Consider the following 24,702-nt stretch of genomic DNA (forward strand, 5'->3'; position numbering starts at 1 on the left):
ATGATAATGTTGAAATACACCTTTGAAGTGCTGCAGATATTTTATTGATTCAGCTTGGAGTGCAGTTGATGGCAGACAAAGAGACGCTTTAGCATAAGTCTGTCTGTGTGTGGTGTGTGTGTGGGGGAGAGAGAGAGAGACTTTATGTGTGTTTGGCCCTTGTGATAATAATCCACGCCTACGGCTGCACCTCTGTAAGGGTTCATTAACCCTGAATGCTGAGTCTTCTCAGGCCTCATCTTTACCTCCTGAGCATTGCAGATCACATCTGCTGCTGCAGGCTGGTCACTCATTAATGAATACACCTCAAGGCCATATGTGACACCCCGAAAAAGATTAAGGAATGCAAGTGAGTAATATCACACACCAAATGAATAAAAGAAGCAGGCAGAGCCTCTGTCAACCATCTGGTGAAAGTTTTTTTATCTCAAATCGCAACAAACATTTTTCACTTACCCTTCATTGCATCAAAAGAAGTTAGTAGTTTTGATTTTACTTGTTTAACTTTTTAAATATCTGCTGTAAGATTTACGCTTCTTACTAAATTCAAAAGAGGTGAATAGGAATTCATTTGTGCAACTCAAAGCATTGAAAAATTGCATAAGAGCAGCGTGTCTTTCCAGAAACAGTGTCATGGTTACGCTGGATAACCCACAGCCTCACTGTGAACAATTTTTGTTGGAACTGCTTTTACCAAAGAAATAGTTCCAATGAAAACTGTTCACATTGAGGTCTGCCATAATACTATGAGGAATAATTGTAAATGTCTTGTTGGTCATAGCAGCAGATCGGCCATATCCACGAGTTGAAATAGTTGTCTTTGTCTGTCATTATGTGGTGCTTGTAAGGTTTGCATCACTCACTCCCCCTGCCTATATTGTATGTGGGCTGTCAGTGTGGGAGGATGAGGGTATTCCAGAGCATTGCAGAGGACAGAGTAAACATCCAGAGCAGTCACTGATGTCCATTGTTACACTCCTTTTCTCAGGACGACTCCCACCCACTGCAGCACAGCTGGGACCAACTCCATTGTCCTCTCCTTCCTCTGCCAGCCACAGTCTTGCTCTTACAAACAGAACACACACATACAAATGTGCCTGCTTGCAAACACACACACACACACACACACACACACACACACACACACACACACACACACACACACACACACTACCCTCAAGGCTTAGTCATAATTCCAGCTGGGTACCTTTTGTCTCCTAGCAACCAGCACCTCTGCAATTTCTGGCCTCACACCTCTAGTTTGGACTGAGAACCCATCCCAACATTAGGATTGCACACACACACACTAACACACTCACACGCTGACTTGAGTTGGGTTTTGACTTGCTGCCCGAGTGAAATTGAATCTGAAAAGTATTGGGCCGTTAACTCTTGTGGAATGACTTTCTTTATGCAGTGGAGTTAATGAAGAGCACTGATAGAAAGAAAGGTAGAAAATGAAAGCCCAGAGGCTTTTATTCACTTTCATTGCATTTTTTTACTTTAAGTCCTAGTTTTCTCCCTGAAATTGCAGCTGCCAAGGTTGTATGTGCCCACAAAAAGGCAGCAGCAATAAAAATGGGCATCAAACAAAATTACCTCTGAGAAAACTGCACACGTTATGCAAATGTGTTCAGGCAAGAGGAGGTGTAAGTTGATGTAACCAGATTAATCATTAAAAAGATACATTTATTATAATCACAAAGATGGAATTTAGAATAATCGTTTAAAAGAGAAGCAATAATTATAAGAAAAGAAAGACAGCATTAAACAGAGGAAAAACCAATGCAAATGGGAGTAATTATTCTACAGTTCTGGGCTCAGCACTTTGAGGTCACAGTCAAAAAAAGGAATTAAAAACATAGTTTTAAAGTTTGTGCATGTGTTTTGCTGGTTTGTAAGCACTAATGGCCAAGTGAATGCTGCTGTTTGCCTTCCTGACAGCCTCATGTAATATTCATGAAAGATTTCCATAGTCTCAGAGACCCTGCAGTTATTTATTCATAGCTCCACGAATGCCTTTACTGACCCCTGACATGTAGACACACCTGTCACAGAAAGGAAATGTTGCCTCCTCAAACCTGCTCACACATCCAAACACAAACGCATGGTGCCAGCTGACCAGTGGTTAACCTTTTACCTCTTTACTTATGTAACAGGCTGTCTGAGATGAGCAGTGCAGTCTGGTTGAGCAGATGGAGGTGCAAAATCGCTGAATACTCCTGAGCAAACAGTATGACTAACAAATCTAAGCCAACGCTTTAGTTCTCATCCAGGTACTAATGTTTTGTGTGCATCCTCTGTATATGTTCTGGGCATCAGTTGAGTTTCAGTATATACTCACACCTCTAGCTGTTTAGGTCTGAAAAACACGTAGTGATAAAGCCTACACACAAAATGCTTTGTCACTGTTGTTCAAACCTCTTGCCAATGTAACTACAAGGAGCTATGGCAGTTACAGAGATGCTGTGTTTCAGCCATAACTGTGATTAGTCAGTTTGGTCTGCTCATTTTTCTGTTGAAGAAAACCACAGGTACTTGTCTGAGTTGGATATAACCCAAGTAAACCTAAATATCTTTAATTTCTGATATTTTGTAGACCAAATGATTGATCAGTTATTAAGAAAATATTCAGCACATTGATCAATAATGAAAATAATTGTTTGTTGCGACTCTTAAGTGAATGGAAAATGGAAACAGGGTTGTATTGCTATTGATGATTGCAAGGCAATACTGTCAAAGCAAACTTTCAAATCGTTATTCTATATCACAAAGTGAATAATGTGAAAAGTTACTTTACATTATATAATTAAAGCCTGATGTAGCCCGCTAATGTATAACATTTAATACAATGATGTGGTGGTGCTATTAACAGGTGAAATTTGGAGGAACCTACATGTCAAGACCATCAAATACTGTAATGTACGTGTCTAATTTGACCGTCTGTTTGTGACAAAGTGGTGTGTGCAGCAGTAGCTCTTGTGTCCTTAGGTGTGTCCATACTGTGTATTTTGTGAAGCACTGAGCACAGAGATACAGGGACAAGAGGCCTGACTTACAGCTGGTTACACCGTTGTCTTGCTGCATTAAGATAACGTGTGTGTGTGGGAGTGAAATCGGCTGTACGTATGTGCCTTCATGCCTTGGAGGGTGCATTTGTTTGCATGTGAGTGTGTCCTGTTAAAGATAAGGTGATACATGCCCAGGGTGAATTGTTGACTTGACGTCAGCCACAATGCACCTGTCTCATTCATCACGGTGAGCAGGAGGCAGTGTAGGTAACTGAAGGAAGAGCCTGCAGCCTTTGTTGTTCCATCACTTCACCTCTCTGTGCCATTGGACAACTGAATCTCCCACTCAGTGCAATGCGGCCTTATTTTCCCCACAGCAAAATGATGCATATATATTACATTTTTAAGTCAATGCTCACCCATTGCAAACATGTAATAGGAAAACAAAAGAGAACCTGATTAAGAGTTTGGAGAAGTAATTGTATATCCAACAATAACAAGATGAGTTGAGGGGAAATTATAAATTTTTTCCTTCTAATGAGTTCTCCCGTTTAGACGAGGTGTCCTTGACTGTGTATATCTAGGCAAGTACCTTTGGGCTGTTTTTAAGTTTAGCTTTCAGAGGGATTTGGACAGAGAACAGGCACGATATAAAGGTAGCTACTCTGCTCACCTTCCCTCTGGCTCAGTCCTCTCCTCTCCTCTCCTCCCTTCTCCTCTCCTCTCCTCTCCTCTGGCCTGATACTTTCCATGTGTTACAGCAACTGTGAGAGCTTAAAGTAATGACTGGGAGGTTTCACTCTCGATTACAGTGAGTCCAGAGAATAGAGGAGACTGTGTACAAGATCCTCAGAGAGAGAAAGAGAGAGCAAGGCAGAGGAAACGACAAGATGATCTATGCAGGAGTTCATTTTGGTCAGCGTTCATCAAATCTCCCACTCCCTGTGTTTCATGTGTTTTTCTTTTTTAAACTCTGTATCTCTCTGGAGCTTTTCCTCACTCGATGCAACTCTGCACCTCTACGAAGTGCATGGAGTCGATTAAGTGTCTTCAAGTGTGTTCGGTTTTATGTGTTGATTGAAATAGCTCCTGACTGTGTGTGTCTTAGTGACAGTCCTCTGATCTGATATCAGCCGCCTGTGGTTAGGTGTGGTGGATCTGTCATCGCAGCGGCTCAATAACACTGACCTCAGACCAGCGCTTCCAGGAAAAGCTGTCATCCGATCTACAGGATCAGTTTTCCACTTTCTAGGTAGCCAGCCGTTCACAAAGAGGCATCTATAACTAGTTTAGTGAGACCACACAGTGTGTATGTGTGTGTGAGAGTGAGAACAGCCACCCAGATTGGCTTTGTTGTCTCTCTAAATGGCTGTCCCCTTCCTTTTTACTCCTGCCCCAACTCAGTGTAAAACATCAGTCCAATCTGCAAAATGATTTCCAGGCTATTCTCAGAGATGGAGACCATTATTTCTGGCTTGGTGTGAGCCCGCTGGCTAATGTTGGGCTAGGTAATGGCAGTGATAATGGACACGTTGAGAGGAATGTTTTCCCTCACCCTCCCTCCTTTCCTCTGTGTTCTTCTCACACTTTTCCTCTATTGTCCAGCAGGTAGACAGCATGATGGATGGACGGGGCTTGGCTGTGTCCCTGTGCAAAGCGGCGCTATCGTACACCCCGTCGTCAGTTGATAGCGCCTGTAAGCGTTTGTCATGATCGATGCCGCTCAGCCCTGCTCCATCACTCAGCTTGACTGCCAATGAAAGGCTTGGACATACTCAGAAACACAAGTAGACATAATGTTGGGGGGGGGATTAGGGCAAATCGAGAGTTGGGAGAAGGGATAGATTTTCTCCACTCTTCCTTCACCACGTTAACTCTTTCATTTCACTTCACGGGTGGCAGCAGAGCACGCAGCCAAATATATGCGCTCATGTGGGATTTTTAAGCTTTCACATACACATAGACATCATGAATCATTTACAGTGAAAGAAGAGATGCGGGCAACAGTTAAACTAGCTCTGTCTTGATTCTCTTTGTGTGTGTGTGTGTGTGTGTGTGTCTGTCAGCCCTCATGTGGACTTGATAAGTTCCCCTGACATTGTGTTTTCTCTTGGTGGTTGTTGAGTGTTCCAGTCTGGGAGCACTGTGTGTTTCTCATTGGTTGGTGAGCTGTAGATGATTAGAGTGGAGTCCATCCATGAAATCCCCTTTAGGTCCCTTCGAAAAGAGACAGTTTAGTGTGTGTGCGTGTGTGTGTGTGTGTGTGTGTGTGTGTGTGTATGTGTATAATGAGAGCGAGAGAAAGAGAGAAACAGAGGGTGTTATGCTAGCTGTATTTTTCAACATCAGAATAAATCACAAACCTTCTCCAGATGCACCCACATGGCCTCCTTTTCCCTCTGTCAGCATGTATAGAAGCATAAGGGTTAAATGTATAAATGAGCACTCTGCTATGATAGTCCATGGGATCTGTTGGAAATGAGATAATGCTGCTTGATGACTTATTTCCTGGAGTCCATATAAATAAATAGAGAAAGCGCCACTGCAGAGGAAAGAGAGACTGTAGTGATGTGACATGCAGCTCGACTCAAACATTTTCCCTGGCTGCTTGTACTAATTTTGGTGGACTGGTGTTGACATTAGCTTTCAAAAGACAAAAAAAATGCAGAAAACAGATGCTGTTGAATTATGCTGCATTTGGTATTAGCACAGTGTTTGTTTTTCATTAGGATTCTTTGTAGAGCCTATATTTAGTTCTAGAAGAGAGACACGGAGGGAACGAGAGTCTCTCCTGGGTTTTTGTGTGAGAGTTTTCCTAAAGCAGCCTGTTTATTCCTCTCTTTATAAAAGCAGCAGTTTCTTCTTCCCCACTTATCAAGTCCTCCTCCCACTGAACTCCATCCAGCTCTCTCCTCCTCCTCTCATCTCCACCACAAAGGAACTAGAGAAACACTTTACACACTCCGTGTGCTTGCGTGTGTGTCTGCGCATGATAATTTGCGTGAACATGAATGAAGGATTTTATTTTTAAGGCTGTGTTTTGACCTCTGGATGATAATGGTAATCATGATGATGATAGTGGTAGTGGTGGTGTCTGGCTGTCTTGTCCAGATTGCACTGACTGCTGTATGGGGGTATTAAACGCTGAGGGCAGACAGGAGAGGGAAAGTGAGGGGAGACACGGCCAGGAGGCTTGTTTATCATTTATTCTAGCGAGAAAGACAGCAAAATGTGAAGGTGTGGAGAGAGACGGATGAGAAAGGAGGGGGACGTGAGGGGGAGAAAGGAGGCGCAGATACTCTTGACCGCACACAGAAACACTCAGCCACTCTCTCCGGGCCACACAAATACACACACACACACACACACACATATATGCATGCCTGTGTTTTGGCAAGCACCCAAAGGCCCTGCAGCCTCAATCCATACTCCTTCTCACCTCTTTTTGTTATCCCCCACTCTTAACACCTTCCCTCTTTTTTCATCCATCTGACACTGCGGATTTTTCTGTAATTCCACAATTCTGTGCACCTCAGCCAAAGATTTGTCTTCACTTAAACACACCATATTAACGTAGTCAGGGTTTTCTCCACTTTTCAAGTGGGGCCTCATTCACGTCACAAAGCTCAGAAATTGTCTTAATCAGAGAATAACACCTACTGTACCTCCTGCCTCTCCAGTGACAGGGCTAACAGCAACATTTAACATTACCTTCTCCAACCTACTGACACATCACTGACAAAGGGAGCTCTTTTTATGTCTTCTGTCCAACTCAGGTCTTGAGTCTGTTAAGATGAATCCAAGTCGAGTCCGGGGTACTGTAGACAGGTTGATAGTGCTGCCAGTAAAAATGACATGACATTTAAATATTTTAAATCTGTGTTAAAATGAGTCTAGAACCTTTTAAAGCACAGTGAATGAGTGCTAAGTTTAGGAATCATGCCTCTGACACAGATTTAGACAAAATGTTTTGTTTAGACAAATGTCCAGCCACTTCTTTCCTAAAGTCCCTCACAGTTTGTGTGTGTAGCTGTTTATGTGTGTGTCTACTTGTGGGTTTTTACCGTGCAGGGAGGAAGAAAGTAGTTAGCAGTTAGTGGCAGCACACTGCCATTCTTTTAACAGCCCTCACACACCTCATTAACTCTCTTAATGAGTAAGTAATCAGACACATTCCCTCTCTCTTTCTCTGTCTTTTTCTCCCCCTTTAAATGGTAGAATGAAATTAAGAGCATTTGGCAAGGAGGAACATTTTCTTGACTCGAACATGCAGTCGAGTCAAGAAATCAAGAAAACAAACACTCTATTTTAGATACACACACACACTAAAATAAATGCGTTTACCCTGGCACTTACACAAGCACCATAAAGGCACCTCTTTTTCAGGATCAGCAGTTATTTATCAGTATGAAATCTAATAAGTCAGAAATGGATACAGTTCTACTGGTTTTTTTAAGGCAGGGATAAAAATGTTTTCTTACCTCCACTGTATATGGATCTCTAAATGTGTAAAAGTACAATGCACAGAGGGATGGTCTGAAGAGACAGAGTGATGAAATGAGGGTGAGAAGCTCTGAAAGCAGCATCAGAAAAAGTGTCATTTACATGTTGAAAGATTTCTATCCAGCACTTTCAGATGATTTTCTTTGCATCTTTGCTTCATCTAAATGTGTCTTTTCCTGAGCATTAGTATGCCACATAAACCAGCAGTTTCATGTCAGATCACATGGCAGTTATGTCAGTGTAAACTCAGTTTTCCTGCAGTAAGGCAGTACAAAAATTTGTTCAATGTAAAGAGCTGTTATTGGGAAAAAATATAATATTATAATATTAGTTTTTCATTAACAACAGTGAGGAAAAAAGTTTCTAACATCAGCATTAGTTTACCAGGAAAGTGTGAACAAAGACAAAGAGGAAGAATGTAGTAAAGCTGAGCAATAGGTATGAAGGAGGTCATTGAAGGAGAGAGCGCAGTTTCACATAAATCCTTAAATGGCAATGTGTATTTCCCCTCAGTGAAACCTTTAAAACCAAGACATCAGAGCATCAGATCATCCCATCTGATTTATGATCCCCTGTGTCGACCGCTGTTGTCAACCAAGTGTGGAGGCAGAGGTTATGAAATCTTTAGGATATGAAAGAGGCAATTGTTTGTGTTCGTGAGGAGGCATGTGTGCACATGTGTCCATGTGCATGTTTTCATTTGTGCATTAGAAGTTGTATATTACTTAGCCACAGATTCCCACACTGTGTGGAGCTGCAGCCTTGAGGGTTTTTAACCAGAAAAAGCTGCCTGTCCCTGAGATGGCTGAGCAATTGCAGCATCCCCAGAAACTCCTTTAGCTGTCAGAAATAAAGATTAAAGAATTGAAAGTGTGATTATCATAGGCATAGAAAAGCTATGCTAATCTCTTCACACTGCTCATTTTTTCCATTGGTGGAATTAACATCCCATTGGTTATGCAGCCAAAGTAGGTATTTGTGTCACACAGAGGGGAGTTGAAGTTGTGTACAGTATTAGTGCAGTGTTCTAAGATAGAGATCAGAGGTTAATGATGTGAATCAGACAGGAACCAGACATTACCTTCAGTGTGCGGCTAATCTCCAGACCAGGCGCCTTGAGCTATGTCTGATAACATTGCTAATTATTCCAGATATAGGCTCTGCGGGGATTCTTGTAAACAGGCATATCAGTAGCTAAGTTTATTGTCGGAGTACTTTACACTGACTAAACAATGGTATTGTTTAGGTCTTGTATAAGTGAAACCTTAAAAATCCTGACCACAGCGTGTTAGGGGCTGCAGTTCATTTGGCGAGGACACACCTGAAAACATGTGTGTTACCTCATCATTAGGGCTACAATGGGAATGAACTGTGAGCAACGTCACCTAAAGAAAGCCAGGCTACATTAATGAACTAACTGCCCACTTTGAGGCATGCAGTGCATTAAGGTAAATCTATACCAGGTCTAGGCCGTTTGAACACTAGCATAACCACACTCACTCTGGCTCGCTCAGACATTGCTTCACACACCTGTAATGAAAAAGGACTGGTAGGCATGCTGTGTGCAGGAAATAAGGAAACAAAAAAGTTGCAGGTCTGACATCATTACAGTGCTCTGTGAGATGCCTGGGGGCCTGGATGCCGTAGCCATTGCCTCGGGATAGTCTTCATAGTATTGTAATGAGTGCATGGATGGAGTCTGGGCAGTGGCGAGTGCAGCGTGGCTCTGAAGGTTTCCATGAATGCTTTTACCCTGAGCAGAGCTGTGCAAGTGGAGTGACATCTGGGGGCTATGACCTGTGCTCCTGCTTCTGATACTTAACTTTGTCTGCTCTCTACTCCTGCTTCACATCTGATGACCCCAAGTCTGAGGCAATATACAGACTCACTTTTTGGAAAGTCTGTATTGGCCAGATATTCAAAGGCAGAATGCTATGATGGACAAAAAAAGCACAAAGGGGAAGGAAACTTTTTTCTTTTTTCTTTTCCTGTCATTTCTCACTATGCCAGTTTGGCTGTTTTAACTATGTTTGGGCTGCTTCTCAAGAGATGCACTGTGGTAGTATTTGCTGAAGGGCTGTAACATTAGATTTACTGTCATGACTTAGTGATGGAGACTACATATGGTGGCTAATTTCCCTCTTTGTGGTGACTGTTCTCACATAATCATGTCTGTTTTTGAAGAGATCAGTGCGTCCCTGAAAAATCTGCCTCCAAACTAATCAGAAATGTCAAATATCTCAGAGCCAGCGCAGTTGGGGCTGAGCTTAGAAAATACCAGTGAGGGGCAACCACAGACTATGTAAAATACAGCATGGTCTCCCACAGAAATGTCCTGTTTGCCGTTTTAAGAGTGTGTAAATGCAGAAATGTAGAGTTGCTAAATTTAATATTGCTCTGGCTCCTGTAGGAGTTGAACCCGTCAATAAATCCTTAAAGGACACAGAAGACTGCAGACTCCAAACCATGACCACTGTGATTATTCTGTTAGATGTGACAGAGGAGAGAAAGAATCAAGCAGAAGCAGAAAGGCAATATAAGTAAATGAGAGAAAGGCAGACTTTCTGGCACGATAGATAGCATCATTTTTGGTTGTCATGTGGCTTTTTTGGGGGGCACATTGTCCCAGAACAGACCTACAGTTATAAAGCGACCTCCCACGACCTCAGCATCTAATCCAATCAAACAGCACCGTAAGTGGGAGCATATAGATCACTCCAGCCAATCGTGTTATAGCGTGCTAACAGGATTATGGGGGTTTTAGTGTGTGGATTCCGCCCTAGAGCTTTGATTTTACTACTTACACACATAGCATTGTATTGGTATTGTCAGAGCCTTCTTGCCTCATCTTGCATTCCAGCCTATCATGCCTGTCTCCATCTCTCTGTCTCTCTGTCTTTCTTCCTCTGCTTGTACCCACTGTTGCCTCCGGCACTCCAGCAGTGCTGTCCTAGCACACCAATCTGTTATAATTTCTTATTGTAACCCAGGAGTGAACACACACATACAGACGCGCACAAAAAAGACATACCGCGCTCCTCCCAGATGTCCGGGGGGGGAGAAGTCATTAACAGTGCGTCTGCAGTACAGCACTATGGCATTGCTGCGTGTTTTGGTGTGTTTGTTGCAGGAAGGTGAGGAGAAGGTGAGAGGACTAATTAATCATCAGGTAGTGTGCACGGCCAGGTAGACCAAAAGCATTCCTCTCGACTGGAGCAGCCGCCTTGATAAGAGGCACCAATATAGCCCGGGTGCCAGACTGACTCAGCTTTCAACTCTGCACCCAGGCTGTTTTGCCAAGAGAACAACAAAGGAGCTGGAGAGAGCTCAACTGTTGTTACTTCCATGCTTGCTTGTGAAGAGGCATGAAGCTAGTTTGATGTTTGGGATGTGATTCTGCAAAATGTGGCAGACTGACAGAACAGATAGATTGTTGATGTGTAATTGCTGAAATTGCCTGCTAACTGTGTTGCCCGAACATCTCTGTGAAAGCAGATGTAATGCATATCTGCTGTTGAAATATAACTCAAAAACCTCAGATGATAAAATTAGAATGTGCCATCAGATGGAATATTTATGTTCTCTTTGAGCACAAGCCAGCAACGTGTGTGTTTCGTCTGCACATCTGTACATGTACGTAACATTTTTGTGAGTTCAGAATAGCAGCCAGATAAAGCTGCTCTCTATACCACTGGAATGCGATGCAGTTAAGATAATTGGACCACTTCTTTATTAGTTTATCCAAGATATAACAGTGCTGATTTTATTGCCTGTTCCCATGTAGTGTCATGTCATGTTAAATACACAACCATCTTCTAATGGGGTGAGTGTAAAGATGGGACAAAGCCCACCAAGTTACAGCCCCCTGCCAACATACAGTTTGATCCATTAACTGTGCACATGCATTCATATCCCCTGAAATACTGAACTGTGCATGTTCAAGCAAAATGCAATATTTTATTTTGGTAAAAGTTCAACAGTTGCCTTGGATTTAATATAGTCAAACAAACAAATTCCATTTTTAATTGTGGTGTATTTGCAGTGGCCTGCAGAGCGCTTTTAATTTCTGCTGCACCATAAAGGCACAACCACCCATTCATTAGATAGATTGCACAACACAACCACTGTGGTGTGTTTTGCTCCCCTCTTTTGTATCCCACTGAAACAATGTCTCATGTCTCTGCAATATTCATTCCAAGGGAAACTCTGCAAAGGATGACCCAATGGGGACACAATGTGAGACTGATGTGTTGCGGGAGTCTTGGGAACTCATTTTAACATTACCCCATGGGGTTTTATAAGTGTGGATACTTGTTGTGTGCATCATGGGATTGCGTGTTGTGGTGTACATGAACATTAAATAAGTAATAGTCATTGAAATCCTATGAAAACAGTTTTATAGGTTCTGGTGTTGTGCTTTAACCTCTCTATGGGCAACCATAAGTACTCTGTTTATGTCTGTTCGAGCTGTGGGAGCCCTCCGTGTGTGTGTTTCAAGACAGGAGCCTCTCTCGCAGCGCCATACAGTCCCTGTGTAGTATGTGTGTGTGTGTGTGTGTGTGTGTGTGTGTGTGTGTGTGTGTATGTATGAGAGGGGCAGAGCCTTTCAAAATGAGGTTAGCTCACCATTTAAATGGTCGACAAAAGACTCTGCTAATTAAAACTATGGCTACTTGTGTTTCACTCATTCTCCTTCCCTCCCCTCCTCTCTGACCCTCCCCTCTGCTCTGTCACTCTCTTACTTTCCACACACATGCACTTCTCAAATGCCTAATTTGTACCCACTGTTAAGCACTGGACACACACACACCGCCTAACTCTAAACGATAATGTTCTTTGTGCAACCGATGTCCTAATGAATCTACCCCAGGCATCAGCAAGGACCCCTCATTGGTGCGCAGGCAGTGAGTTGAGCACCTCGCTCCAGAGTATGGTCAAGGCACAGAGAACAAATTATAGCATGAGTGAACACTGAATAATATGGCCACTATAAAATAACCACTCCATTGTGAGTGGAGCTCTCCATGCAGTACCACACCTCAGGGTTTTGGCACACATTGGAGAGGGGAAAAAAAACTGCTCTTAGCTTTCTGTTCTGCACTGATGAATGTGGTAAAAAAGGGAGTGACATTGAATCCAGTGTGAATTCTGCTGGTTGAAAAGCATGCTTTAAGAGCTGGAAGTCAGTCATTTACGGAGGAAATGTTTTGAAATGTGTTAATACTGCTTCCAGAAAAGGGTGCTTTTGAAAGAGCGCGCACACACATACACACACACACACACACTGCCGAGCCAAACAAACCAAACCAAGCCATCCTCAAGGATAAGTTATGTGTAACTAATGTGTGTTTATTATCTCCACAGAGATCTGAGTGAGAACTTCATCCAGTCCATCCCCAGAAAAGCATTCAGAGGAGCTACAGACATCAAAAACCTGTGAGTACCTCACCCTTTTCAGCAGTGATGGATTTAGTAATGGCTACTGTCGTTACTGATTAATTATTGGTCAATAAAATGTGAGCAAATGCCAAGAAGCTGGAAACTGTGAGTTTTTGCTTAAAATAAAAAAAACAGCTGCTGATTAATCTTCTAACTGTTTTAGCTCTAAAGTGGTAGTTTATATCTCAGTGAAATCAGGGATAATAAGTCTGTAAAGAACAAATCACACTGAAAGCTACTGTAAGTGAACAGCAGAAGCATTCACAACTCATTCAGTATAATTCCAGCATTTTTTTTCTTAATCTGGCTGAGTTAATGGCCCTCTGTGAGAGTGTTTGTGTATGCATGATCAGTAGATTGTACATCACTCTGACTGAGTAGACTACCTACCTTGCACACACATGCAGCTCCCCAAAGATCCCTTGTAGTGACTGTGATTTACATCTTCACCAGAGCATATGCACATCCGCACACGGACACGCAGATTTATGAGGTGTATCAATGCAGATAAACAATCGGCAAAGTCCCCTCTTGCTACTCCTGGGGTTACATGAGCTGTGATGACTAAACCTGTATTGATTTACCATAGTCCATCAGTGTACTACTTACTGTATCGATGATTAAAACTACCCCACGGGGAGACTGAAAGATTGTGTATTTGTCTTGTGTAACAAAGCCTCTCTCTTCTGTGTGCTCTGCAGGCAACTGGATAAAAACCACATCAGCTGCATTGAAGATGGAGCCTTCAGAGCTCTGAGAGGCTTGGAAGTGCTGTAAGTATCTGAAGTGATGCTATTTATCCAGCCCCACCCTGTATCATTCTATCAAAGCTCTTAAATTAAGGCATTGTTTTGTCCTGCTAATAACCACAGCTAATATATACACATAGCACAGGCCTTTAATTAGTATGGCCTTGGTTATTATGCCAAAATACCCCCAGTGGGCCTCATGAGGGGGCCTGCATCATGGAGACCAAGCTCCATTAACTCATTGTTCCACACAGTTGACAGAAGCGTTCCCCTCCATCACATTAACACCCCACCCACCCACTCCTCCACCTCCCTCCACACCCCATTCATCCCTGGGCGGGCCATCTGACAAGGGAGCTCCAACCATCTTGATCAAAAATCCCATTCAAGTGAGCGTTCCACCCAGGACGCATTGGTGACCATGTTATGCAGTTTTCAAAACATTCAATTAATCACCCCTTGTCAAAAATCATAATCACAATGCATCCACCTGAAACAATGTAGACTAACAGTGCAGGCATGGGGGGACAAAGGCACTTTGACAGCCCTGTTATTTTTATGGTGAAAGACTGTGTTGTGCGTGTGTGGTTGTGGTGTTTTTTTGGGGGGTGGGGAGACAAGAAGAGAAAAAAAACGTCATTAAAGGCTGCTTTCATGGGATGGATGGATTGCAGATGTAGTGATAGGGTTGTCATAATGGTGTTAGAGGGGAGGAGGGGGGATTGTTTTGATGGGGTCTGTATGTATAGGTTTTATGGGGGAGGAGGACAGGTTGTGTTAAAAGGGGGAGCAGGTTGAAAAATGGCAAAGGGTTATTAGGCTGATTGAAATGACCTGATTCTCTCATTGCAGCTGATGCCCAGGGTTTGAGAGAAGTGCATATTGACGTATGTGTGCATGTGTGTGTATTGTATGGCTCTCGAACTACAAGTTGGGGTTCTTGTGATTATGCTTGTATGTGTGTATATTTGCATGCATGACTGTACGTGTGCGTGGGAGGTGCGAGGGCTTCCCATCTGCGTGGAATGAGGTGTTATTCCCAGTGGGATGCCACAAAGAGAGATGGAGAGAAAAGAGAGAGGGAGGGGTGGATTTAAAAAGATGGAACAGAAGAGGACGGGCACAACAAAACTCTTTTTGAAGTATAAATTTAAAACTGGCTTTTCTCCCCTGTGCTGACGTGACGTGACTTTGTTCATTCTTTTCTTTTCACAGAACACTGAACAACAACAACATCAGCAGCATCCCAGTCTCCAGCTTCAACCACATGCCCAAACTACGAACCTTGTAAGTCACACCTACCCAACCACAATGCTCTCTACCTCTCTTGAGGTTAGCTTCAAATAAGACTAAATTATATTCCACATGCATGCAGGCACAGCAGAGAAAAAGTGCTGCAGTCCCATATGATCTCAATGGAAGTAGATATGTTCTGTAATTCCAGGCATTGTTGTGCAGCAGCCATAAAAACACCACAGAGGGGTCTGTAGCAATGCCAAGGGCCATTATCCCCTCCATCTAAAGCAACCCAACAACAACTGGCCCACAAATAGCCCCAGAAGCCTATTGTGGATTGTGCATTGTATGTGATTACTAAATCTGAAATTATGTACAAATTAAAACAATTATGCCTGCTGAAACTCTCAGAGCCGTGACTCCACTGTTCTTGTGGTGACTTTTTGGGCTTCCTCACTCCCCGTGGGGTAACATTATATAGCTTTTCTGTTTGTGTGTATGGTGTGTGTCTGTGCGCATGGGTTTGCAAGTTAGCGTACGTGCTCCAGAAGTCCACTGCACCACAGCAAGAGTTATTCTGGACGGGCCCAGCATTCCAGGAATGCTGTGTTTGGAGTACTAGGTTTAGAAAAGTGTCCCTCCTTTTTAGAATGTGCCATTTACAATCATCTATGTAGCGTATTATTTAGTGCGTTTCACCACAGGGGTGGGATGTGATGAGTTCAAGGAAAGAATAGACACTTTTTATGCTATTTGTGTCTTCTGCTGGTGGTGTTTTAGATAGCAAAGAAGGCAATGCAGATCTTTTAATTCATCCGTTTTCTCTTCTAACAGTCGTCTCCACTCCAACAATCTGAACTGTGACTGTCACCTGGCCTGGTTGGCCCAGTGGCTCAGACAGAGGCCTACAATTGGTCTATTTACCCAGTGCACTGGCCCTCCTGAGCTCAGGGGACTCAATGTAGCAGAGGTACAGAAGCACGAATTCAGCTGCTCAGGTAAGAATTGTGGAGTTACTTACATAAAACTTAACATAAGACTGATACACCATAACTTTGCTTTTCATATTGTGTATTGCATTTACATGTTCAGTTGATAGGGAAAGATCATTTTACAGCATCTCAAAAAAGGGATGAAATGGCAAACTTTTTGTTGCACATGGGTACTTTGATCAGATCATTTGTGCCAAAAACTTCTTGTCCTTGCCAGTAGATACTTGGCTCCCTATTCTCCAGCCGTGTTTTTGTGTCAGTGTATTCACCTGACAGCTCCTCTGCCCCCGGGCAACCTCCTGGCTCTCCTCTGGCCCTTTCATGTGTCTCCAGCTCTTAGGAGCTGGCAACGGTGCCAGGAAAATTCCTGACATACATATGGAAAATACACCACTGGTCCACTGACGCTGCCCCCACTGACAGTAGTAACCCTCTCCTCAGTTGTCATTATTCATGACCTCTCACCTCCTCATACATAGATTATTGTGGCTTTGAACTTGCTGTTTTTCTCTTTTCTTTGTGTGTGCATGTTCATGTGGGTGTGACAAGCTGTGCACTGGGGTTATCATATCAGGACAATGGAGAAACAGTATGAAAACTTCCACTCCTCACAAGGCCGTCTCACTCTCAACGGCAGCTGCAAGGGGTGTTTGCATCTATGTGTGTGTGTGTGTGTGTTTGTGGGTGTGAGTCCCTCTCTCTCTCTCTCCATGGGTTGTGATTTTTACGCAGCCATACGGCGTGACAGCACAGATCATTAACTATTCATCGCCCAGGGAGAGAGGCTCAAAGCGTGGGAGTGCAACGGTACAGAAGGGGAGCAGGGGGTGTCAGGGAAACTTTTTGGGTCTGGTAGGATACAGATACAGAAAGTTTGGGGTTTGCACGATGTGGAGTTGCAGATTATGTGGCATGTTGATATTAGCTACTGTGATGTAAGAATTAATAGGCAGTTGTAAACCAACACTTAATGGTTTTCTGTGAGCCTCAGTAGCAAATGGTCATTCACAGTTTTGGGCAAGATAAACAACAGGATGAACCCAAAATGTATCACTATATAATTCTGCCTCTCTGTGTATAAATACACAATCATACTTACTCCCGGTTCTTCTTGAGTGGATGAGTGACCAGAAGTTGAACTCCCAGAGAAGGACTCATTAGGGACTGGCTCACTGGCACACACATACACACATATACTTTTTTTTTTTTTTTTTTTGTATTTTCTATGTTCAGTGCTGTGTGTTTGCGTGTGGACGTAGTTTGTGCTGTGACCAGGCCAGGCCACCTGCGGGGGATTTGGGGCAGGGTGGCGCTGTGTTGGAAGAAAGGAGGAGGGAAAAGAGAGTCATGTTGTTGTTGTGAGATCCAGGAGAAGGGAAGTGGGGTACAGTACGTTATTAGTTGTTGCAAAATATGATGAAATTCTGCAGAGCTCTCTGCATCGTGACTCACCAACTGTCACTCCCTCTAAACAGCCTCTATTCAACTGGAAAGTGTTGGAATATTGAAAATTTTTGTCAGTAATGAGCAGAGTAACACATTTACTGTTCCGCTTTGAGGAATAATATCATATTTTTCCAGCCATTCATTTGTCATCAATCAACTCTAAAAATCACATTAAAGTTTAACAATCTAAAACCTGAATCAAGAGCTCATTATTTTCAGTTTTAAAAAAGATGTGAAGTTTTACTTAATGTTTTTTTTAAATCATGGGAAAGCAGATTACCAAAACTAAATCATCAAAACATCAAAACATTTTTTTTCTTAAGTAGTTAGAGAAACTGGCGCATGACCAGCAGCTCATTTGTGTTTTACTTCCATTTTTATTTTCACTTTCTATGACTGGAAGCAGTTTCTGAACTTCTCTCATCACAAACTGATCTTGTTTATTTTAAAAATGGAGAACAGCAGGAAACACTAGTTCTTATTGCGAAAAGAATTAAAATCTTGGTGAAAATCTGTATTTATTAGCTCCGCTTGAGAAAATCTGTACTGGAAAAAAATGATGGGCCTACCATTTTCATCCTAATTACTCATAATCCTCTGAGTCTAGTTTAGATTGGAGTGCTTTTATTTTGTCTGAAATGGCCTCTGCTGTGATTTTATCAAGCAAATAATTTACACATAGACCCTGTTTGCTCTCCATGATCATTTAAGGTAACTTAAAGTTAGAAGCTGCTTGTGCCAATTTAGGGTTACATGACAAAAAATTAATGACTGTTGTACTGAATTACTGCTCCAGGGGAATAATAAATGAAGTAAAAATATTATGTTTGAAATGAGTAGTGAGTAATAAAGTAATAAATTGCCTGAGGGGTGGAATAAAATACAACTCATGTCGAGGGAAACCGGGACGAAATGACTGTATAAAGAGGGAAAAGCGGGAGAGAAGACAGTGAACCCAACTGTTGTGCGAAAAGGGAATTTGAGGAAAGAGACAAATGGGAGGAAGCCAGTGATAACATTTTGAAATGATGAGAGAAATGAGGTGGAGTGAGGTTAAATGTAAAGACGTGTGAGCAAATGGACAGGAGGTAATGGGTTGAGGGTGGGAGTCATTGGCAGAGATATGGACTCGGAGAGGCTGAAAATGAGGGTGCTAAGAGTAGTGAGAAAGAGCAGAAAGCACAGCTGTAGGAGGGGAGGGCAGTGATAGAAAAGTGAAAGCAAATAAAACAAGGGAAATGGGATGGGAATAGAGTGGTAGAAACGGCGGACGGGGGAAGAGATAATGGGGAAAACGGGGGACGAGCGTACATCAAACAACTTCACCTCAAGTATACCTGTCAGAGAGCTGTCATTGTTAAGGCCACTCCAGCTGTGCTCTGCACTCTCCCTGATCCCAGACCTGTCAAATATGCCATGTTAGATCAGAGAGGACTTCTTCTCTGCCCTACACCTGATCCCAGATCTGTCAAACCCTCTGCCATCCTAGATCACAGGGCCTCAAATCATGTGGGTTTAGAGACTGTGTGCTCTTGAAGCTATTTGTTGTGTTTACCTGATTCCCTGATCCTTCAAAGCATCTCTTCCCTTCAGATAATTGATTGTGTTAGGCCCCATACGTGAAATCTGACCTTTAACATTGTTTGGTACCTAAATGTTCAGCTAAAGCCAGTAATTTCATGGTGAAGCACAATATTTGGCATTGATCCTTCTTTCTGCTTTAAGGCGTGGAGTGTGAGCACTGTGCTTTCCCTGTCACTGACTTTCACCATCACTCACTCTGTCTTCCTCTCCATGAATCTCTACCCCCTCTTCTCTTTCTCTCTCTCTCTCTCTCTCTCTCTCTCCCTCTCCCTCTCTCCCTCCCCAACATTTTCCACACAAGCTGAGTGATAGATAGAAAAGTAATCAAATATTCATGGTTTGAAACTTGGATTAGTAATGCTGTGTAAATGAGGCCATTTAAAAGTCTGTTTTATTCATTCTATCTGGGTTAGGCTTGCATACACACATCTTGAACACACACACACACACACACACACACACCAAACAAGCTGTACTGGCAGTGTAAGCACCCCACTCTTCACCACATCGTTGACAGTGCCGCAGCTATTTGAACAGGTATCTAGAGACAGTGTGATGGGTTTTGTGCTCTGTATGCAAATTGAAAAGTTGAAGTGTTTTAGAACAAATGGAAGTGAAGAGGTGGGGGTTGTAAAGCTGAATGTGCAGAATGGCATCAGTTCCACCCAGAGAACGCAGACTCAGGGGGAAAATTTGCAGAGAGATCAATGGATGTTATTGGGAGGCCTTCAATCGCAGCCCCATCTCTATTATTCATGTCTTTCTTCTCTCAATATACCGTAGTGCTCCTTTAATAGATAACCTAGTTTTTTGGCCATTGATTCTCAACTATGTACGGCTTTACAATAAAGTCAAGAGTACAATGCTTCATTTCTTTCTCTCAATGTCAAAATATCTCAGTCAGTGTGTGTGTTCATTTGCAATTCGCTTCAGAAAGCACAAAGGGTTGATGACATGACAGCGGAAGAGTTTGAGCTCCACTTGAGCGCAAGAGTTGCTCCATGTCACCACACAAATCCTCTGGCAAACAATCTCCCCCCTGTAATCCTGCTTAGAGTCAGGCTGCTTTCATTAAAACCAGCCAAATCCACCCGCGCTCACCCACACACACACACCTGTAGGAGCTGCATATCCCTTTCTTCCCATCATATTTTCCTCCTGTTTTGCCTCTCATGCAGTTTTTCTCCTTTCTTCCACTCCTTTCTCTTCAGGTCATCAGGAGTCTTCCAGCCTGCAGCCGTGCAGCACAGGAGGAGGCTCTTGCCCTGCCATGTGCACCTGCAGTAACAACATTGTGGACTGCAGAGGGAAAGGTCTCACCGCCATCCCAGCCAACCTGCCCGACAGCATGGCCGAGATGTAAGCACAATACCTGCCTCAAGATGTTTTCAGTTTAACCCTGTATGTCCCAATGACATACAGACTAAATTAATTCTTGATATAACTAAATCAAATGTTAGCTCTATGTCTGGACCATTGTGTAATCAGCTTCCTCTATCTTTTGTATTGTGACATCAGACTACAGAGAACATAGGCAACCTTTGCAACATTTACCATTAGCAAACAAGAAATCATAGCAACTCATGAACTCATAAAATCATCAATTTCATTTCATTTCCAAAGAGGATAATGTAAGATTAAATAAGCACAGAAATTTACATGCAAAATTAATATATTTTTTTACCAATAAACTCAGACTTAATGACATTATTCATACTCATCTCAGCGTAGATCTGACAATGGACAGATTTGGTGCAGCAGATTACCTCCCAGTCAGACCTAGAGACACTGTTTGGACCTGTCATATTTAGGATGTTTTGATTCTTCAGAACAGTGCAACCTGAGCAGCAGACCTACAGCAGAGAGGTGGATTTCAGTGAAATGCAGGGACCTCCACAGCTGCATTGTTCTTTGAAGCATGGCACTGCAGGGCATTTGTTTGAGTATGCGCGTTAAAGATGCATGTGTTTCCATATGAATCTGTCTGTGTTTCCATATGAATCTGTCTGTGTTTCCATATCAATCTGTCTGTGTATGCTCATGCAGGAGTTTTAACAGGGCTGAGAGGATTTAAGCATGTATGTTTTATGTACATATGCTGTACTAGCTTGCTTTTCTCACCATGCATCACCTGGTAGGGAGACATCCATCCATTTGCTGTACACTGACAGAGACACACGCAGACTTAGAGCAGACTTTAAACTGAGACTGCATGCTCTTATCAGCTCAGATGGCTGTGAACCGAATGCGAGCGCTGCGCTAACATCCCTCCCTCACTTTATCAGTCCTGTAACATCTGTCTGGGCATTAACTGTTTACGGCCCACGTGCTATCAGCCTGCTGCAATTCATGGGAATGCACTGCTGGACTTTTCAAGGTAGTGCTTTTACACTCTTTATCGGGGATTTAATGCCCCTGGCAGAAGTCTGCATGAAATGGTACAGTAACAGCATGATTTATGCACGGTGAGAAAAAGGGAGGATGAGGGGAAAAAGCCAGCCGGTTGCATTGCATGTTCTTCCAAGGAGCATGTGTGTAGTTAGGAGGACACAGCAAGTTTCTAGGTCTCCTCCTCCCCATGGGGTCTGTTTATAAATACCCAACTAGCATGGAAGTCACAGATCCCATGTTCCCCAACAACCCTGACCCATTTCTAGTGCAGTGGTGTGCTCAATTTCCTAATTTGGACATGCAGTTCACACTTCTGTGTGTTCTTATCTGATTAAATGACCACCCAGGAAATATTGATATATTTTAAATCATTCAAAAGTTCTCATTCATTGACTTTTAATGTGTAAATAATTCAGCCTCACCCTTCCATCTCACTTTTTGCCATGTTTTATGGTTTGTAGACCTCTACAGCATGCCCTCCAGTTGTAATGTTCCACAAGTAGAGTGTCTTGTAGAGACTGATGTGATCTATGAGCCCAATAACCAGCAGGCAGCAATAATGGGAGAACAGGGAGAGAGCTGAAAGATAGCTCTACCATGCACAGGTTTTATAGACAGCAGATTCCCCCTGCACAGCAGATGACTAAAGACATTTTAAAAGTCTCTCTGCCCTTCAGATCTAATTGGTGCTTAACCGTGTCCTGCTAATAAACTCCACAATGCTCTGATTCATCTTTTACAAGACCAGGGTGAAACACTGGCTTATATCATGCACATTCCTCCTGTCCTGCCCATCAGTGCCTTACCTTGCAGGTTATTTTCCCACATTTATCTTTCCTTTACTCTCTTTCCTCCTCTCTTGATTTTTTTTACGCTCATTCGCTTTTCTCTCCGTGTTCTTTCCCTCCTTCTCAGCTTGCCAAATCACCACAGGCAGGTCGAGGAGGCAGATCAACGGTGAAGGAATAAATAGGGAAGGGGGGGAATTCGCTCAGTAATTTGGTGCAGCAGGTTTGATCTGTGCTTGAAGTTCATTATAAAATCAGTTTCAATTACAGCAAGGCGGGCTGCTGGGTATCAAGGCCAGCCTAATTCCTTGTTAATGAGGCACTCGGAAACTCACATACACACACAAACACACACATGCTGCTCTCATTATGTACAAATCGGAGAATTGCAACCTCCCTGCCCTGCTCTCCCCTAATGAATGCCAGTGTTGTGTTTATGGCTGTGGGGATGTGAGCTGGTTTCTCGGCTCCTCTCTTGTGAGACCAGGCCCAGTTAGCCTAAACACTACCACAACAGATTATTATGCACCATAGTCTCTGTCTGCAATGACTGAACTCTGCCATAAAAATCTCCCCTGCCTTTCATCTGCCGCTGCAGTCCTGCCATCCATTTCTGACACACGCATGCACTGGGTGAATACCCAAAGGCATAATGTGTTTCCCCTTAATGAAAACCATGCATAGGCCCTAATGAAAAGGATGAAGACCATTGATTGGGCTGATACAAACACCAGCTCACCAACACACACAGATGGACACACAGAAATGTTCAGTCTGACAAATTGGATGGTAACCATTGATTGTGCGTCTGAAGGCGACTCTTGCAGATTGTTTCTTTTTCCTCTGCCAGTCAGACAGAGCAGCTCTCCTGTTGATTGCAGGGATTAAGTCGCTCACACATATCGATCTGTGAGGAGTGACAATGTGAAGGCTAAAAAGTTGTCAGACAGCATTGTGTGTGTGTGCCCTCGTCTGGCTCAGAGGGTTTTGTTTTTATGCTGACACACACCGGAGTACCACAGCACGTACACGACCGACACTGACACTGAAACACATGCAAACAGCGTGTAGAGTGCCAGACTGGTTTGGACCAGTCAGACAGACTGGCTGATGAGAGAAGGCGCTAAAGCCACTTGGCCCAACACTCTGCCGCATGGTGAGGGCAGAGGAACCACAGCGCTGTCACTCTGCTGTAAATCCACGGACACATTGGGACAGGCAGACAAAAACAGACAGAGAGAGCATGTCCACCACAGGAATCTGTGGTCTGGAATCACTGCTATCTGAAGAATGTCAATTGCGCTCCTATATCGCACCATAAATGTAGGCCACTCCTTTGAAGGGGAAAGATTCTTGATTGAAAAATTTGGAAACTCAGAACTGTTAAGTGACTGTGGCTAATGTCTAACAAAACATTTACCCCCCATGAATAGACATAAACATAGCAATGGTCTAATGGCTAAGAGGCATGTAATAAATCTGAAATGTCTCTAATAGAATAATGAAATCATGTGGATATAGTCCCGTGCCAAGAAATCACACACTTAAGAGGGTGAAGTTTAAATCTATCAACAGCATTCTGATTGCTAAGGAGTTTTGCAGATTTTTAAATAGTTCACATTTTCCTGTGGTAACGAATAACATTTTAATGATCTTTAGATTCCATCATAGCCACTGGACTACCACACCTCGCACAGGACCATGCCTCCTGTTCTGCAGCCTGTTCCTCTGCTGGGAGGCAGCATGGTAGGACAACCAGACAGGCCCACAGCTGGCTCCTGCCGGGCCCTGCTAAGCCTTGTTAAGGACAGTTTTAAAAGCTGTGAACTGACCTGCAGATAAACAGCCCTCTGTCAGCTACACCAGGGAATAGTTCTGGGACTGAGCTGGGTCCTAAGTAGCAGCCGGCCTGAAACACACAGACATGCATGCCCACACTAATGGGGTTTAGCGATGTCTGTTTCCCTGGGACCATCTGAGACTGATTAGAGTCTATGACTGTTCTGCACTAAATGACCAAAAGTATGTTTGTCTGTGTATTCGTTTCGTTCTTTGACAGCTTTTTTATGGCGAGATTTTGTCAGACCTTTTTCTTGTCAACTTTGCGTCAGCAGCTCTTAGGTGCACAGGAAAAAGTAAACTAAAAGAAGTAATATTTCACCACGCCGCAAAGGTTTCAGTGGACACTTTGCAGACACCCAGAGGATAAAGACAAATTTCACAAGAGCAAGTGAGATCATTATTGATTTCAGGATCTCATCTGAGAACATAAGTGCTGGAAACTGTAAATGTTATACCAAGAAGAAATATGACTTTTAGTTGAAGGCCTTAACACCATCCTGCAAACCGAGACAGAGCCTTTTCCCCTCCAGTCTTTTTCCACAGCACTTTAGTATTCAGATTGTTTATTGGTTCTGAGGATGTTATGACTCCGACATGCCTGGACCTATTACAGCTGGGGAATAGATCTCCGCTAATATAATCAGGCCAATCACCAAGGGTCAGAGGTGATGGGGGGGATTACTCAGCTCTGTTGCCATGGAGAAGTCTATTGTTTGGTTAA

The 24,702-nt window shown here is 43.1% G+C and overlaps 1 protein-coding gene across 4 annotated transcripts in view; it reads left to right on the forward strand.

Moving 5' to 3' along the window:
* The window catches only part of slit1a (slit homolog 1a (Drosophila)), an 86,290-nt gene that overhangs the window by 35,269 nt on the left and 26,319 nt on the right, over positions 1-24,702 (forward strand). For all 4 annotated transcript variants that reach the window (XM_018684262.2, XM_018684264.2, XM_018684263.2 and 1 more), the window contains exons 5-9: positions 12,879-12,950; positions 13,655-13,726; positions 14,918-14,989; positions 15,773-15,936; positions 20,172-20,319. In XM_018684262.2, the coding sequence (XP_018539778.1) occupies positions 12,879-12,950; positions 13,655-13,726; positions 14,918-14,989; positions 15,773-15,936; positions 20,172-20,319 (528 nt within the window). The remainder of the gene's footprint in view (positions 1-12,878; positions 12,951-13,654; positions 13,727-14,917; positions 14,990-15,772; positions 15,937-20,171; positions 20,320-24,702) is intronic.

The sequence above is a fragment of the Lates calcarifer genome, linkage group LG16_LG22 (genome assembly GCF_001640805.2).
Source record: "Lates calcarifer isolate ASB-BC8 linkage group LG16_LG22, TLL_Latcal_v3, whole genome shotgun sequence".
Taxonomy (NCBI): Eukaryota; Metazoa; Chordata; class Actinopteri; family Centropomidae; genus Lates; species Lates calcarifer.